Raw genomic sequence first — 16,446 nt, 5'->3', positions numbered from 1 at the left:
AATAGTTAAACAGTCCCTTTGAAGCACCAACATTGTTGTTGTTGGCTTTGTAGTGGATACCTTCTTCTTCATGGGTGTGTTTAAGACCTTCCATCCCCACTTCCATCTGCATGTATAAGTACTGCAGAGCCGTAACTTAAAATTTTAGCACCTGGGGTGAGAAAAAAAATGGCGCCCCGGCCCAATCAATACTGCTGAGCACTGTCACTGTAGTCTTTCCGCAGCGCTCAGTAGTCTCCTTGCTGAGATCTCATGAGTCTCACTCTCACGAGATCTCCTCAGTAAGGAGCTTACAGCGCGCCGCGGGAAGTCTACAGTGACAGAAGACAGAAACAGGTAAGCGCTTGGGGCGGGGTGCGGCTCACAAGGGAGGGGCCTCCATTCCTTTAATCCAGCCCTGGTTGGGGGGAAGGAATGGCGGGCGTAGAAGAGAGCACGGTGGACCACTCTTGGCTGACTGCAGAAAGATTTTAATCCAGAGACAGATCATGTTCTGAATACCCAACAGGCTGAATAGGCTACAGCCCAGGGTGCAAGGATTGCTCTGACCCTTTTAAAAAGCCAAGTAGAGCGGAGTTTTGAAAACACTGGAACATAAACATTGGTGGTGAAGGAAGCCTGGATTTTAAATTAGGGACAAGTTCATTTTTACCTACTGAGTATTTTTTTACAATTTGAAATGTTGACAAGTGTGTAAATAATGTTTTTAATAACCTTACATGTAAATATTGAAGATTCTGTAAGTGTTTAAGCACCAGCAACTGATGTTGTAAAGAAATGCAATAAGAATTAATTATGTTTTTGACTAACATTTCCTAAAGATAGTCTCTATAAGGTTTTATTTGCATTTTTTACAAATGGCATCCATACCACTGTAGGAAAAGCTTAGCTAACCTCTGGCTCTTCAGCTGTTGTAGAACTACAAGTCTCAGCATGCTCTGCCAGACAAATGCTGTATGACAGTCTGGGCATGTTGTGATTTGAAGTTATACAGCAGCTGGATAACCTCATGTTGCCTACCTTAGCTCTAGCCACTTCTCATTGGCTTCTATACACCCGGAAGCTTTGAAATGAACATAATCAGACCCAGGTCATCAGTGCAAAATCCAACACAGCCAAACACAATAAAATATTGAAGTCTAGAGAATAACTGACCCCAGTGATCATATGCACTGCGACATTCAACAGAACCACCCGATCATAGCACGCAAACCAGCGGCCTCATCTCCTCCTGGACAGCAAGGAAAACTGAACTACAATTCCCGTCATGCACGAGGTAACGCGTCATGATTCAAAACCGCGGCAGCTTTATTGAACAACGCGGACAGACAGAATTGTTTGGATCAGAGGATAGACGCCGTCTCCATGGAAACCTGGAACCTTGAGGATCGCGCCTGGTTCTATCTCCTGCACAGTAAGTCGCAATTGTCCTGGAAATAACAATCGCGTTACGTATGTCAGGAACTAGTAATATCTGATTTTTTACATTTTGGAATTAGAAACTAATTTTGCAGAAACTTCTGTGCTTGTAGCAAAGTTTTGTCATTTAATAATAGACTGAAATGTAAATTCTCTATTAACCACATGTAGATTGATAAATGTGTAAGCTTTTAAATTATGCTGACACATCTCTAAGTTTATTTTTATTTTTTTCAATCATTTCTAATGCTGTATTTATTTTATTGTAGTCCCACTTCAGCATTATTGCAGTTTTCACAGTGTGTCTCTCCTTTACATATAATAAAGCTACACATTTAATGAACACTCTAGGGCATTAATTAATAGTAATTGTGTTTGCAGTATTCAGTAATACATATTGTGTTACATAGTAAGTTTGCATTATTCTTTTGTTTGTAACTAAAATATTCATAACAACATTTGTTCATAACTAAATATTTTGGAATTTATTATTGTAATTTCTGTTGGTTAATGTAGTATGGCAAGGAAGTGGGCAGATTCGGGAGATTGCCATACTCTCCCTGGAGTCCAGGAGACTCACCCAAAATGCGGGATTCTCCCGGACATTCCGGGAGAATTGGCAAGTATGATCATAGTTGCTGGCTGTACCTAATTTTCAGTGGCAGAACCCAAATTTTCCTACCAAAGTTCAATAAACATTCCACATTAGGGATTGTAGTGCACCGAGGTACACCTAAACAACGCCACAAGTGAGCACCTCTAAAGGACTAGATTGGGGACGAAGGTACCCAGGGGACTTGATGTGCCATGTAATGTTCATACCACGGAAACTACTTGATCCAGGGGAGGACAGAGTAAACATAAACGTGGGTATGCAAACAATGCTCCAATAATAGTAAAATCTTGGGCACATGATACTAGAAAAACAAAAAAATGCAGTTCAGAGTTTTTGCCAGGGCCTTCAGATGTGACGCACAAGCCAGGGCGTTAAAGTCCAGAGACTTGAAGGAGTCATGTTACCGATTTACCTAGGATGGAATTACCAAAGTACCGGGCTGTCTTTCCCATTGTACATGCTGGGCAACTGCCCGGGGGCCCCATAGACAGGGCTGTTGCATTGTACTGATTTGGTAATTATTGTGAAAATGTTTGCGATGTTGGATATTTTCTTTTTCACTTAGTAAGATATTGTAAATGATGTTATATTTTCTATATACGTGTGTATGGTATGTACGTACATGTGTGTTTATACTGTGTATATGAATATACACACATATTATTATTATTATAGTTTATAATAATTTTGTTTATAATAAAAACGTTTATGTGGATTAAATCTCTGTAGTACAGCATGCTATTTCTAATGTCTTTTTTTGCAGGTAACAATAAATATAAACTTCATTTTATCGATAATTTACATTTGTATTACTGTGAGTGGATGTGTAGGTAGGGGCCCCAGTGCACTGCTTTGCACAGGGGCCCATAATATTGTTAAGATGGCCCTGCCAAAGAATGAAGGTCAATGTAGGGCCTGCATACAACTAGGAGCCTTTGACTTTGGGATACAGGCTTAAGTGTTTTGATCAAAATATGAACCAATACCTCATGTTTTCATTTTGCTAGATACACACACATATGCAGTGTTAAGGATAAGCGCTAATAGCAACTGTCTTTTGTATACACCCTATAGATTGTAAGCTTGTGAGCAGGGCCCTCTTACCTCTCTGTCTGTATGTATTACCCAGTATTGTCTTATTAATGTTTGTTCCCAATTGTAAAGCGCTACGGAATCTGCTGGCGCTATATAAATAAATGATGATGATACATATAGATTACATTGCTATGTAGCTGGTAACATATATAATATTGGATTAACCAAGTGCTAGTTTATTTCTTCTCTGGTTTTGTATTAACAAAATATTTATAATGGGCAGTCACATACAATTGCCTTATATACTAATCAATGTTACAGTCCGATTCTACATGCAGCAGTCCTGGGGCACTAGACTTTAGGGCAGAGGGTAGACTGGGCTGGCGGGCTTCCTAGTCGGCTGCTCAGTCGAGTTTTGCCCCCGGACTAAAATTCGCCAGCCCTCCCATGCTTTCGGGTGTGCTAACATGTACATGGGGCAGGTGTGGTTCTATAAGAATCAATTAAATCAAAGCCTCCTATAGATTGAAACTTGTCACCCAGAAAGGAATAAACTGAAATGTAATTTAAAATAAAAAATAATAGTTTCCTAAGGAAAAAGAAAACCTGAAAAAAAAAATGTAGCAAAGATTTTGGTTGTGCCGTGTTACCATGGTAAAGGCTGAAGACATTGAGCCATCTTTGAGTGATCGCTTGAGAATAAGCGAGTAGAAGAAACAAGGATGGCGACAGGCGCCGTATTGACAGTCCCCTCCCCCTTCACATCTTCACCCTCAGTAGCGCTCGTTCATGACTTCATTCTGCTATACAGTTCTGATTTTAATCAAAACAAAATGAGTGACAAAGATTACCGTCACCCTTTTAAAAAAACAAGGTCAGCCGAGATTCAAAAACACGAGAGCATAAACAATGGTGGCGGAAGGTGGGAAGGAAGCCGCATTTAAATTAAGGACAAGTTTGTTTTCACCTACTGCGTATTAGCCTGGTGACGTGTAAAGCGCTTCAGCACCGAGAAACAGACTTATTTTTAATCCATGTTTGTCACACATCCCCCTTCCCAATTTCCTTCCATTATTTTAGTTATAACCTATATTTTTATGAATTCACACCTTGCCTGGCTGTTTCAAAATATTTGCCTGGTCTCTGAAATTAATATATTTTCCTTTGTTTTGCATATGTATTTTGTGTTGTACGGCATAATGAGACAAGAGTACAAGGTCAAACCCAGGTTACCCCATATGAAATCTACAGCTGGGCTAATTTGGGACAGAAAGACCCCACCACAGACTCTATATAGGTTGCAGTGAAAAGATTAAATAATGCAATCATAAGGGAAACATTATTGCTGTTACTTTCCCTTTAATGCATTTGACTTATGAAAAATGCATAATCTGAGTTGCATTAGGTCCAATGGAGGATTTGCCTATGCATTTTTCATACGAAAATTGCGTTTTAACGGTGATCTAATCAGATTATGTAATTCAACTTATTTTAAGGAGAAGCAGACCATAGACTGTTGAACATTTATGATATAAGCACTTCAAGAATGTCCCTTCTTAGCCCCTGTATGCATTAGTGTCAGAGCGAAGTATAAATTCTTTAAAATTGTAAACTGGGACAGTGTAACCAGTAGTAGAATTTATCTGAAATTTTAAGTTTGGAATCTTCCAATGAGCTCCTGTCTGCTGGTGACCTCAATGGTACACCTCTCCCAAATATGTTGTCTTGAAATAAAAGCCTAAGGCAAGACATTTTTATTTATATTGGGTTCTACATTAAGGTTCCATTCTCATGGGTGGTTTACCACTGTGCAATGCCCTGCCACACATGTAGTAGTCCATGTCCCCTTCTTCATTGCTGATCAATGAAGGAACATTGATCTCTGTCACACACTGATCCTTATAATAAATGCTGCAGTGCTGTCATTTTAGTAGGTAGCATACATGGTTTCATAGTTCAGCCAGAATTTACTAAAAAACTAACAGTAAAACCACTGACAAGTGAAGTGAATAACATTGATGATCTTGTTACAATGGCACCTTTCAAGGGATGAGATATATTAGACAGTAAGTGACCAGTCAGTTCTTGAAGTTGATGTGTTGGAAAAATGGGCAAACGTAAGGATCTGAGCGACTTTGACAAGGGCCAAATTGTGATGCCTAGATGACTGGGCATCCCCAAAACGGCAGGTCTTGTGGGGTGCTCCTGGTATGTAGTGGTTAGTACCTTACAAAAGAGGTCCAAGGAAGGACAATCGGTGAACCAACAGCAGGGTCTTGGGCGCCCAAGGTTCATTGATGCTGAACAGACAGTTCTTGAAGCTGACGTGTTGGAAGCAGTTAAAATGGGCAAGCGCAAGGATCTGAGCGACTTTGACAAGGGCCAAATTGTGATGGCTAGACAACAGGGTTAGAGCATCTCCAAAATGACAGGTCTTAAGGGGTGTTTCTGGCATGCAGTAGTTAGTAGTGGTCTAAAGAAGGACAACTGGTGACAAGGTTCTGCGGGTTACCCAATGGTCATTGATGTGTCTGGGGAGCGAAGGCTAACCTGTCTGGTCCAATCCCACAGAAGAGCTACTGTAGTACAAATTGCTGAAAAATGTAATGCTGGCTACGATAGAAAGGTGTCGGAACACACAGTGCATCACAGCTTGCTGTGTATGGGGCTGCATAGCCACAGGCCGGTCAGAGTGCCCATGCTGACCCTTGTCCACTATCAAAAGTGTTGAATGGTCACGTGAGCGGCAGAACTTGACTATGAAGCAAACGAAGAAGGTGGCCTGGTCTGATAAATAACGTTTTCTTTTACATCACGTGGATGGCCGTGTGCGTGTGGGTTGTTTACCGGGCGAAGAGATGGCACCAGGATGCATTATAGGAAGAAGGCTGGGACACCTCAGTTCCTGGCATTCATGTGGATGTTACTTTGATACATACAACCTACCTAAACATTATTGCAGACCAAGTACATCCCTTCATGGTATCGGTATTCTTCAGTGGCAGTGGCCTCTTTCAGTAGGATAATGTACCCTGCCACACTGCAAAAGTTGTTCAGGAATGGTTTGAGGAACATGTCAAAAAGTTCACGGTGTTCACTTGGCCTCCAAATTCCCCAGATCTCAATCCGATCGAGCATCTGTGACATATGCTGGAAAAACAAGTCCGATTTCGTTAATCAGGACAGTGTGATCGGGCCAAGGCTGTGTGATGGTGTGTGGTTACACTATACTGTGGCATGATCATGTCAAGTTGATCACGGTGACTGGTATTTTAATGTTGAGACCCCCAAAAATAAGTGATACCAGCACCAGGGCTCATAGCCTGGACCGGCTGCAGCATTTTGGTGGGATGAACAGTGCCAGCCTGGACTGCTGGCACTATAATCGGGAAACCCACACAAAATAATGTGCCCTCTCCTCTAGTAAAAAGCAGTTTTCATATCTGGCTCTGGTTCAGTTTACCACTAGCAGAGCGCGACCCATACCCCCCAACATTTATTAAGACAAAATCAGGACTAAATAAGCCCCATCCCAATCCAACCAAATACGCCCACTTTACACCAAATCAACTCCACTTTTGAACCATGCTCCACTCCTTTCGAGGTCAGTGAATCGGGACGGTCCCAACAAAATTGGGACAGTTGGGAGGTACGGTCTTGTGAGACACATTATCAGCAAGCCTCTACAAGTCTATCCAAAATCTAGGAACCGGCTACCAAATGTAGGGTTGTATAATATGTTATATGCCAAGTGTAATATGCAGAGCCATGTCTGCAGTGCCATACCTGGTGCCCAGTCTACTATGCAGTGCCACATCTAGTGCCGATGCCTGTTTTGTAAGATAATACCCATTGCTATTTTAGGTATCATGGTTTAATAATTAAATAGGTTTTAAATGTGACACTTGTTGTTACACAATTCAGGGTCTCACCTACAGGAGATGCCTTGACGTTGGCAGGTGAGCTTACCCCAATATAGCTACAGTATATTGTGCACAAATCCTGCATATATGCCGACACAGTGATTTATACATTTGTTTTAGAGCACCGGACTATCATTTGTTTAGACATAATCTACAGTTTCAAAAGAGAGACTGCTGGTCAGATAAAAATGTGTAAAACTGAAGTTTAATGACAGCATATAAAATCTGTAGTGTCAGAATCTTTCAATATGGAATATTGTTTATTTATCAACGATTAAATACAATTTTTATTAACAAATTGCTGCTAGCATTGTACATGTTATTGTAACATGCCTGCTGTTAGCTAAGCAGACGAAGTATATTATTCTCCACCCACCGCCCAGCATTATCATGCATTATATAGTACACCCCTGTATTTGTTCTTTATTGTGCTGGCCATCAAATATTACATATTGTATCCAGTACAGGGGCAAACCAGAATTTGTAGAGGAGGGTTTCCACACCACGCCTCCAGTGGGCGTGACCAGCATGCATGGGGGCGTGGCTATAATTTTAGACAGTGCTTGGCTGCTCTCCAACTTTTCCTATCCCCATAATATACATGGGCAATGCTGCGTGGACTACTGTTAGGTGTATGTAGCTCTCCCTTTTTAAGCAGAGCAATGTGAAGCGGGGGTAGGGTCCATCCACCTCAATTATACAGTGCCCCAGGCTTGGAAGGGGGTTTCCTTGCACTAGGAAACCCCCATCGGTTTGCTATGCAGTATATAGAGCAAGGAAAGCATACCTCCCAGCATTGAGACATGTAGAATTAGGGAAAACAGGATCCGCCCCTGATCCACCAAAATTCTGCCCAGATCATCCCAGGAACGCCTACTTTTTTAACATTAAGCGCCACCCACTTAAGTAAGCTCCATCCCTTTCATGGACAACAATTCTGGACTGTCCAGCCAAAATCTGGAAGTATGAGTAAAGTGATACTATGCAGTTGATCTATTTTACATACGGGATATTGTCAGAAAGAAATCCATTGTACCCTGTTCTGCCTCTGAATATTTGTTACAGTCGTAATTTATGTAACTTGAGCGCTTTCACTATTTATTTAATAAACGTGCCTTAATAAACAAGGGAATCATCCATAGAAAATGTCATGTAGCTTAATAAAAACAATGTACTAAGGCTGAAAATCAAAATAAATATTTCTTTAAAAATGTGTGATATTTTTTTCCATGGGCATTTTCAATACTTTTTTTCAATGTATTTTAAGTTTCAGACAGTTGCCATCACGTTAAGCACAGAAAACACATTATTTACAACGTTTTTAAATGTATGTTTAGCTTTCTGAAATCCCTGGGTGTATTGTGAGAAAGTCGTTGAACTGGCCCGCTAGTATCTAGTGCTGCTTATGATACAGTGTGTTTAGTGTTTGGAAAGTGGCTGGGAGACGTTGACAAATAACCTCCATGTTTTCTTTTAAATAATATAATCATTTCGGTTAAATTTCCTGGTCTGACTGCTCCCGTTAAACTGGCAGGATAAAAGGACATTCATTGCAGGCCATTAATTGCCTCACACTCCAATGTATAATCTGAATGAGCAAAAGGTGATAATTTGTAGGTTAAAATGTGTTAAGTAGTTGAAATGCAGTCTATTTAACTTAATTAAGCCATCTAATGAAAATGTCTCTTTTGGTGATTAGACTGAAGTCACCCGTTAGTCTGATCATTTGTTTTAAGGATGTGAAAGGGGTAAGCTATGGGTCAAGCTATACAGGCAACTGAACCTTCATTGACTACTTGATATGATCGTCATTTGCTGTTTTCAGATGGATGGGTTTATGGTTTTTTTTACCAGTTCTGTGTCATTTTCTTGTTTGCCATTCTCACCACACATGTTTGTTTTTCCTAATGCCTTCCACTCGAGCTGCAGGATGAGATTGGATCTGTGAGCAGGTGGCTCCACATCAGGGACTCTTTCCCTTCCGTGTTGAACAATGACCGCACACATGGCGGTTGGAGACATTGTTTGACCTTGTTGTCCCTATGCCGAATCAAATCCATTTGGGTCGGATTTAAATTGGGTATGAGGAAAAACCTCTCTCGATAGCACTGTTGGTTATTTTGGTCGAATCGCTCACTTGACCTAGGGGTAAATGTATCAAGCTGAGAATTTCAGGTGGGTTTGAAAAAGTGTAGATGATGCCCATAGCAACTAATCAGATTCTAGCTATCATTTTGTACAAAATAAATGGTAACGAGAATCTGATTGGTTGCTATAGGCAACATCTCTACTTTTCAAACCCGCTGGAAACTCGCAGCTTGATAAATTTGCCCCTTAGACCCTCTGGTTACTGGACTCTAGCATCTATTCACACTCCAGTCCCGTCTCCCCCCCTCCCCCCCACACACACTAACAACACTCCGGCAACACTCCGACAACACTCCGGCAATGCCCGCTACATAGGCCGGAGTGTTGTCTGGGATACATCTTGCAGCTTAATATCATCTGCCATGCTCGTTTTTAAAGAGAAGGACGGGAAGGGTCCAGCTATTCCCGTCTTAATGGGATCTTATGTTTGGAGACATCCGTACGCTATTTGTGTTTTATGCTGGAATAAATTACGTCAAAGATTTTACACTATGGAGCTTTTCTCTTTCTTCTTCTGTCCCCTCACTATGGCGGAGTGAACTTCTTGCTGGATTGAGGATCAAATAGAAAGAGCTTAATCTTACTACATGCTCAGATATGTATTTTTTCTAGTAAGTGCATACCCCTGTGGGGTTAAGAGGAATATCCACAAGGTGTTGGCTGTGTTTTTAACGGGCACCGTAAAGGGACATTCATCATCATCATCATCACTTATTTATATAGCGCCACTAATTCCGCAGCGCTGTACAGAAAACTCACTCACATCAGTCCCTGCCCCACTGGAGTTTACAGTCTAAATTCCCTAATATAGACACACACTCACACAGCCTCGGACTGGCCCGCCGGACAGCCGGTCAATCCACCGGTAGGCCCAGCGGGGTTGAAGCTCCGCCCCCTCCGTTGTTAGGGCGGAGCTTGATGTTGAACTTTGTTTAGATGGCGGCGGCGGTCACATCTCCTGTAACCACACTACCGCGCAGATGCAGAGAGCCCAGGCGCGGTAGTGTGTTTTTCAGCAGTTTGAGCAGGGGAGGAGGACGTCCTGATATCAACATACTGATCCAAGGTCAGTTTGGTCATCATAGGTTCATGCAACACTGGACGCAATAGACCACGCCCCCTCTGACGCTGCAGAGTTTCCCCGGGTTATCTGAAGCCCAGCCAGTTTGATCGTGGCTGGGATACAGAAGCTGGATACTGCCGTTTGATCGAGGAAACATATGGACTGAAAGATACCTTTTTAACATACAAAATGTGAGTGTTTTTAACCCCATGTTTTAACTTAATAAATAGAGAACGTAAAACACCATGAGATCTTTCTCTGTTCTCTCCCTGGTCTCCAATATGTGCACTCTGGTGAGGAGAAGAAACAGGTTTAGAGGGGAGTAAAAGTACATCGTGGTGGTGCTTTTTGAAGCAAGAGGACACATTATTCAAATACTGTATGGAATAGAAAAGGTCACATTGATGTAAGTTTACCATCTGGGACATCGGTATAGGTGGAACTAGAAGACCAACATCCTTTAATGACTTTGGGACCGTTTTCCCCTTGACTTATTCATTGACCCAATCCTTGTGTTTCTTTACCCTTCCCCCATTTGCGCCCGTCCTTTGATATTTATATTCTCTTTCATACAACACTGGCAGCATACCAGCATATATGGAATAAATGTGACAGGCTTTGGATGGGCTGTATTCTGTTCATTTTTTTGTTTTTTAAAATTTCCCTTCTCAACAAGCATTCATTGGTGAAGTACGCAACCGTAGTAGCACTGATGCTGTGTGTATGGTCTTTGACGAGTGGCATATTCTGTAAGAGTCCTTAAAAAATAATTATAACAAAGAGTCATTTTAATAATCAGACTGTGTATACAAGATCTGGCAAATGAAGGGTGCTTTTCATGTAGTCTAGTATTCCAATTGCATCCAGTTGAAAATATAATCATTCAGGGTTGTATAATATGTTGGTCTATATTGTATGTTAGTGTAGAAAGGCACATGCATAGGAGAACATAATTATATTTATATATTTTTCCTTTTGCCTATTGTGCATTCTTTTTGATGGTTGTCCTGTTTAGAATTTAGGGGTGATATAGTGAAAGTATTATAGGCATATATCAACCGTATTTAAAATGAAATTAGATGGATTTCACTGAGATTAGTTGAGAATTACAATCACTTGTTTTTTTATGAATTGACTTTTATTCCAGGACATGTCACAGCAACAACAGGTTGGTAACCATTGTACTAAAAAATTAATTGTGCAGTTTATGTCTTCTAATTGATGATGTTATTATTTGGTTTGTGTAGCCCTTGTAATGGCTTTTAATAAGCTCAATACATGATGGGCAATAACAACATATGAGGCGAGGGTTGGAGGTAACCAAATGATGCACTTATCATAAGTAACTGTCTTGGTGCATTAGGAGACGACAGGAGCTGGTACTGGAGTTTCTTCCAAACCACAAGTGTTTTATTAATGGGTCCCATGTAGTTCCCTACCAGTAGAATGGGCAGGGTCTAATGCAAAAGGTGCACATTTAAAATAGTGCTATAAGTTGTCCTCCATAGCCTGACCACACCCCCTTTACTGGCCACACCCACTCCTAAAGTTGGCCACACCCCAATATAGTGGGCCCCTATCACTGAATTCCCCCGGTGGGCCCTTCATGCCCCAGTCCGACACTGCACTCACACACAGACAGACTAGGGTCAATTTTGATAGCAGCCAATTAGCCTACTAGTATGTTTTTGGAGTGTGGGAGGAAACCGTAGCACCCGGAGGAAACCCACACAAACACAGGGAGAATATACAAACTCCGCACAGATAAGGCCATAGTCGGGAATCAAACTCATGACCCCAGCGCTGTGAGGCAGAAGTGCTAACCACTGAGCCACTGTGCATTATCTTTTACTATATTGATTCAACAGATCGCACTATGTTTGTTTGTTTTCTGTTTTCTTTTATGTATACCCATGGGTCACGCATGAGTGGATCGGAAATACTATAAAAGACCCTGCTTATATATATATTTTTTGGAGTTCAGGATATTGGACGAACTGTTATGTGGACTTCCATATTAATGGGACTATATCCGATTTACCATTAATGCTATTTGGTGCTCAGAGAACTGATTATACCCTTGCTTTATGATTGGTTTGTATAGGGATTCATACTTGATGTTATTTCTTCTTCTTTCCCACGTTTATTGGCGCCTGTCAGCAATTTTCTGGTGTTCTTTTGGGTTGATATTAGTAGGTACTGGTGTGACCTATTTTAATTTGCTACAAGCTGCCTTTGATTTTTTCATTGTTGCGCCGTTGTTTGACTTAGTATTATTTAGCTCGACATCAATAGTGTACAGTATGGGATAAATGAGGTAGTGTAAAAAGCTATGATAAAGCTTTCACCTATTAATAGAAATTTAGGATTTGTACATTCATTTTACCGACGTCCATCGGTATCTGAAATCTCTTTCCTCACATAAAACTCATTTATAAATGTGTGAATTAATTTTCCTTACCAATAAAATTACTTTCATGGAAACATAGCTTCAAACACAATTTAAATTTGTTTTATAAAAATGAGCGAAAAAACATTTTACAAAATATACGTAAATGAAAATATAACAAAAAAACCCCCCAAAATATTGAAAATTAAAACTTTATAAAATACATCTCCACTTCTCAGATGCAACGCGTTTCTCAGAGCTCAGTCAGCGGGTGAGCAGACAGGAGAGCAAGACAGAGAGTTCCGCAGTCTGAATTCTAAACACCTAAATGATTAGCATCTTGCAAAATATACACACCTTTCCAAACTAAAATAAAATGTATCCTATTAAAACCTTAGTTGCCCATTCACCAACATAATACATACTTGCCAACTCTCCCGGAATGTCCGGGAGACTCCCGCAATTTGCGAGAGTCTCCTGGACTCCCGAATTCTGCCCACTTCACTAGGAAGTACCCCACTTAGATTCCCGGTGAATCGCGGCATTTGGTCCCGCCCCCCGCTGTCAAATGACGCGTTTGCGTCATGACGTCATAGGAGGCGGGGCCGAAATGACGGGATTTTGGCTGCCCCGCCCCCCTCACGCCCACCTGCACTGGCTGGCTCCCGGAAGAGAGCTGAAGAAAGGCAGTAAGTATGACATAATGGCACGATACACCCAACCTTTTCATTTACAACTGAAAGCAGTGGCGGATCCAGGGGGGGGGGGGGGGGGCGATCGGGGCATTCGCCCCCCCTAGCAGCAAAAAGCTAGGTCCCAGACGGGAGGGGCGGGGCTAAATGTGGGCCAGCCAATCAGAGTGGTCCCAGCCGGCGACCACAACGGGAGGGGGCGGGGCCAATCGCGGGCGGAAGGCGAGGTTAACACAGGCCAGCCAATCAGAGCAAAGGAGGGGCGTGATTATGCAAAATCGCCCCCCCTAAACATAAAGTCTAGATCCGCCCCTGACTGAAAGTCTGATCAATAGATCACATACTTTTAAAGAGACATTATAATATAAAAATAGTAGGATTAGAAACAATAGTTATTATGGGACCACTTCTTGTTGAGTAAAGTATTTGCTAATTTGTAGTCATGTTCATTGTGACCACAATATGATTTGTTCATTAACATGGCGCAAAGAGCGATAGTTACCACTAACCTGTAATACTCTCATGTCAGCAATCAGACTAATACAAGCTAATATCTGATTGGTAGCTACGTGTGAACATGTGTCCTTCTAGTCTATATTAGATAAGACCATGGGGTAGATGAAACCTTCTACAAAAGAAGAGTGGAGGTGTTGCCCGTAGCAACCGATCAGATACTAACTATTATTTTCTAGAGATGCTCACTGACCCCCCATGAACTGGTTTTGGTTTTGGATCTGGATTAGCTTTGTGTTTTGGTTTTGGCAAAACTGCCCTCGTGTGTTTTGGGTTTGGTTTTGGATTTTTTAGAAAAAATCCTAAAATATGCTATAATCACATCATTTTGCTCTTTTTTTGTTCCTACATTATTATTAACCTCAATAACACTAATTTCAAGTCATTTGCAGTAAATTTAGACCACCTCACAGGTCACATTATTATTTTCATACACTTTCAGACAAATACTGCAGCGACCTGGCTGGATGGTAAGCGACAGAGCAATGGCACAAACACTCGGCAGTTCCTAGCGCATCTAGGACACATTGACACACAGCAGTGGCAGGAAAGAAAAATGGTGCAAGATGGAATTGTCCTTGGGCCCGACCGTTATGTTGGATCTTAAAAAGGAATCCAAAAATCGCGAGATCTGAGATCTGACGACGTAACAATGACGTTTTACTTCGTTTTCGATTCTGAAAAAGCGCGAAAGTACCGAGCCGGTTTGGTACTCAGATCTGCTAAGTTTGGGTATGTACGGTTCTCAGGGAACCGAGCCTGAGCATCTCTATTATTTTCTAGAATGTACTACTTTTTAGAAAGTTTGAAAATCTACCCTCACGTGTGCTGCCCCACTGAGGTTTTGTATTACACATCAGCATTATTCTTTCAGTATTTATGTGATTACCTGCGGGTTATAACATCTTTTTAAGATTTAAAGAAATAAAAAAAATAAATGGAAAATATACTTCATCTACAAACATCATTTATTTTTAATAGTCACTTATATAAATCAGGGCCATCTTTTCCATTGGGCACGATGGGCAGCTGCCCGGGGGCCCCACGGGCAAGGTGGCCCCATAGGCACGGCTCTTAATGAGAATAAATAATCCTGCAAAAGAAAAAAACCTGCAAAAAAAACCTACAAGGGTCACTGAGCAAGTACATCTATCTATCTCTATCTCTATATATCTATATCTGTATCTGTATACATCTATATATTTATATCTATATCTAGGGGCCCCAGTGCACTGCTTTGCCCCGGGGCCTATAATGTTGTTAAGATGGCCCTGATATAAATATCCCGTTAAATATATGTGATTAAAAAAGCACTTTTCCCGGGCTCATTGGCTTTTTCTACATAGTTAGCCCATTAAGCCCCTTGACCCATTACTACTCTATTCATCAGTTCCCTTCAGAGTCCGCTAGACTCAGATAATTAGCTCCCCTGAATTAATTAGTCATCTATCCTAAGTATTGAGAACTTCTTCCCCCTGTGCTCTTCTCTGGATAAACCAGCTCATTCATCCTCGTTCTAACTGCCCCCCTCCCCCAGAATCCCGCCTGCCCCATTAACGCACTCTTTTAAAGTTTCTTCCAAGTTTTTTTATGTTTCTTTCATGTTATAGTGTAAAACTTTATCCGAGTTATGATAAATCTAATAATAATAAAAATAAATAAATATGAACCACTATTTCCCACATAGACCTTTTGTAAATCTCTCTGCGACTAGAACATAGAAAACCCATATATATATATAATGTTGTGAATAGCAATAGCAAATTATCATTGAAAAACAAAAGATATAAATAAATATTAGGAAATAGACCGCAATTATGACCTGTCATCTAACTGTTAATTGACTTTGTTACCATGTCATTGCCACCATGGAAGGTTATGAAGCTTTTATGAAGATATAAGGCGTCAGGACATAGGTGAGAAGTTGTGGCTATATACTGAGGACTACTAATTACGTGCGACCTTATTAACACGCTTTATGGAAACATCATGGAAGACACAGCTTTCCATAGCTTATTTTTTCGGCAACAGATTTGTTATTGAGTATGGAAATGTTGGATACAATGAATGGTGGCCAACTGTACAGAAAAAGGAACAATAAAAAGCATCAAAAGGTAATCTAAAGAATGAAGGAATCTCTCGTTAACACAGATGAGAGTGTTGACGATGACAAGGCTGGAGATCACTCTGTCATGCTGATTGAGTTAGAATAACGGATTGGAAGCTTTAAAAGGAGGGTGGTGCTTGAAATCATTGTTCTTCCTCTGTTAAACATGGTTACCTGCAAGGAACCACATGAAGTCATCATTGCTTTGCACTAAAAGGGCTTCACAGGCAAGGCTATTGAGATTTCACCTAATTCAAGCCCAAGAATATAGACTACTGAAAAAAAGATCCAATAAATTGCCCTAGAAATGACAAACCAATTGTCACTCACCGGACTGTGAGTGCTACTTCTAGGTAGCTAGGAACCGTGTCCGTCCATTATTATGAGGTACTGCGCATGTGCAGTCCCTTTTAACCTTCAGTTCTGTTCCTTTAACTTAAATGGCTGATCAGGCAACTCTCCCTATATTAAGCACCTGTGGTCAATACCACGATGCCTGATCTTGGAGTCTCATGGAGTCTCATGGAGTCTCATTCCTCAT

General features: G+C 41.1%; 2 protein-coding genes across 3 annotated transcripts in view; one reads left to right on the top strand and one right to left on the bottom strand.

The window, feature by feature from the left end:
- Positions 1 to 1,241, bottom strand: part of DNAJC24 (DnaJ heat shock protein family (Hsp40) member C24) — a 45,727-nt gene extending 44,486 nt beyond the window's left edge. Inside the window, exon 1 of one of the 2 annotated variants that reach the window (XM_075188041.1) lies at positions 1,156 to 1,241. In XM_075188041.1, the coding sequence (XP_075044142.1) occupies positions 1,156 to 1,167 (12 nt within the window). In that variant the 5' untranslated portion in view covers positions 1,168 to 1,241. The remainder of the gene's footprint in view (positions 1 to 1,155) is intronic. The other variant, XM_075188042.1, reaches the window with a different exon arrangement.
- A 103-nt stretch (positions 1,242 to 1,344) lies between these two features.
- DCDC1 (doublecortin domain containing 1) overlaps positions 1,345 to 16,446 on the top strand; it is a 296,646-nt gene continuing 281,544 nt past the window's right edge. The window contains exon 1 of the mRNA XM_075188616.1: positions 1,345 to 1,414. The gene's annotated coding sequence lies outside the window, so the exon portion shown is untranslated. The remainder of the gene's footprint in view (positions 1,415 to 16,446) is intronic.

Source organism: Mixophyes fleayi, chromosome 10 (assembly GCF_038048845.1).
Source record: "Mixophyes fleayi isolate aMixFle1 chromosome 10, aMixFle1.hap1, whole genome shotgun sequence".
NCBI lineage: Eukaryota > Metazoa > Chordata > Amphibia > Anura > Limnodynastidae > Mixophyes > Mixophyes fleayi.
This window is presented reverse-complemented; position numbering and strand designations above follow the sequence as displayed.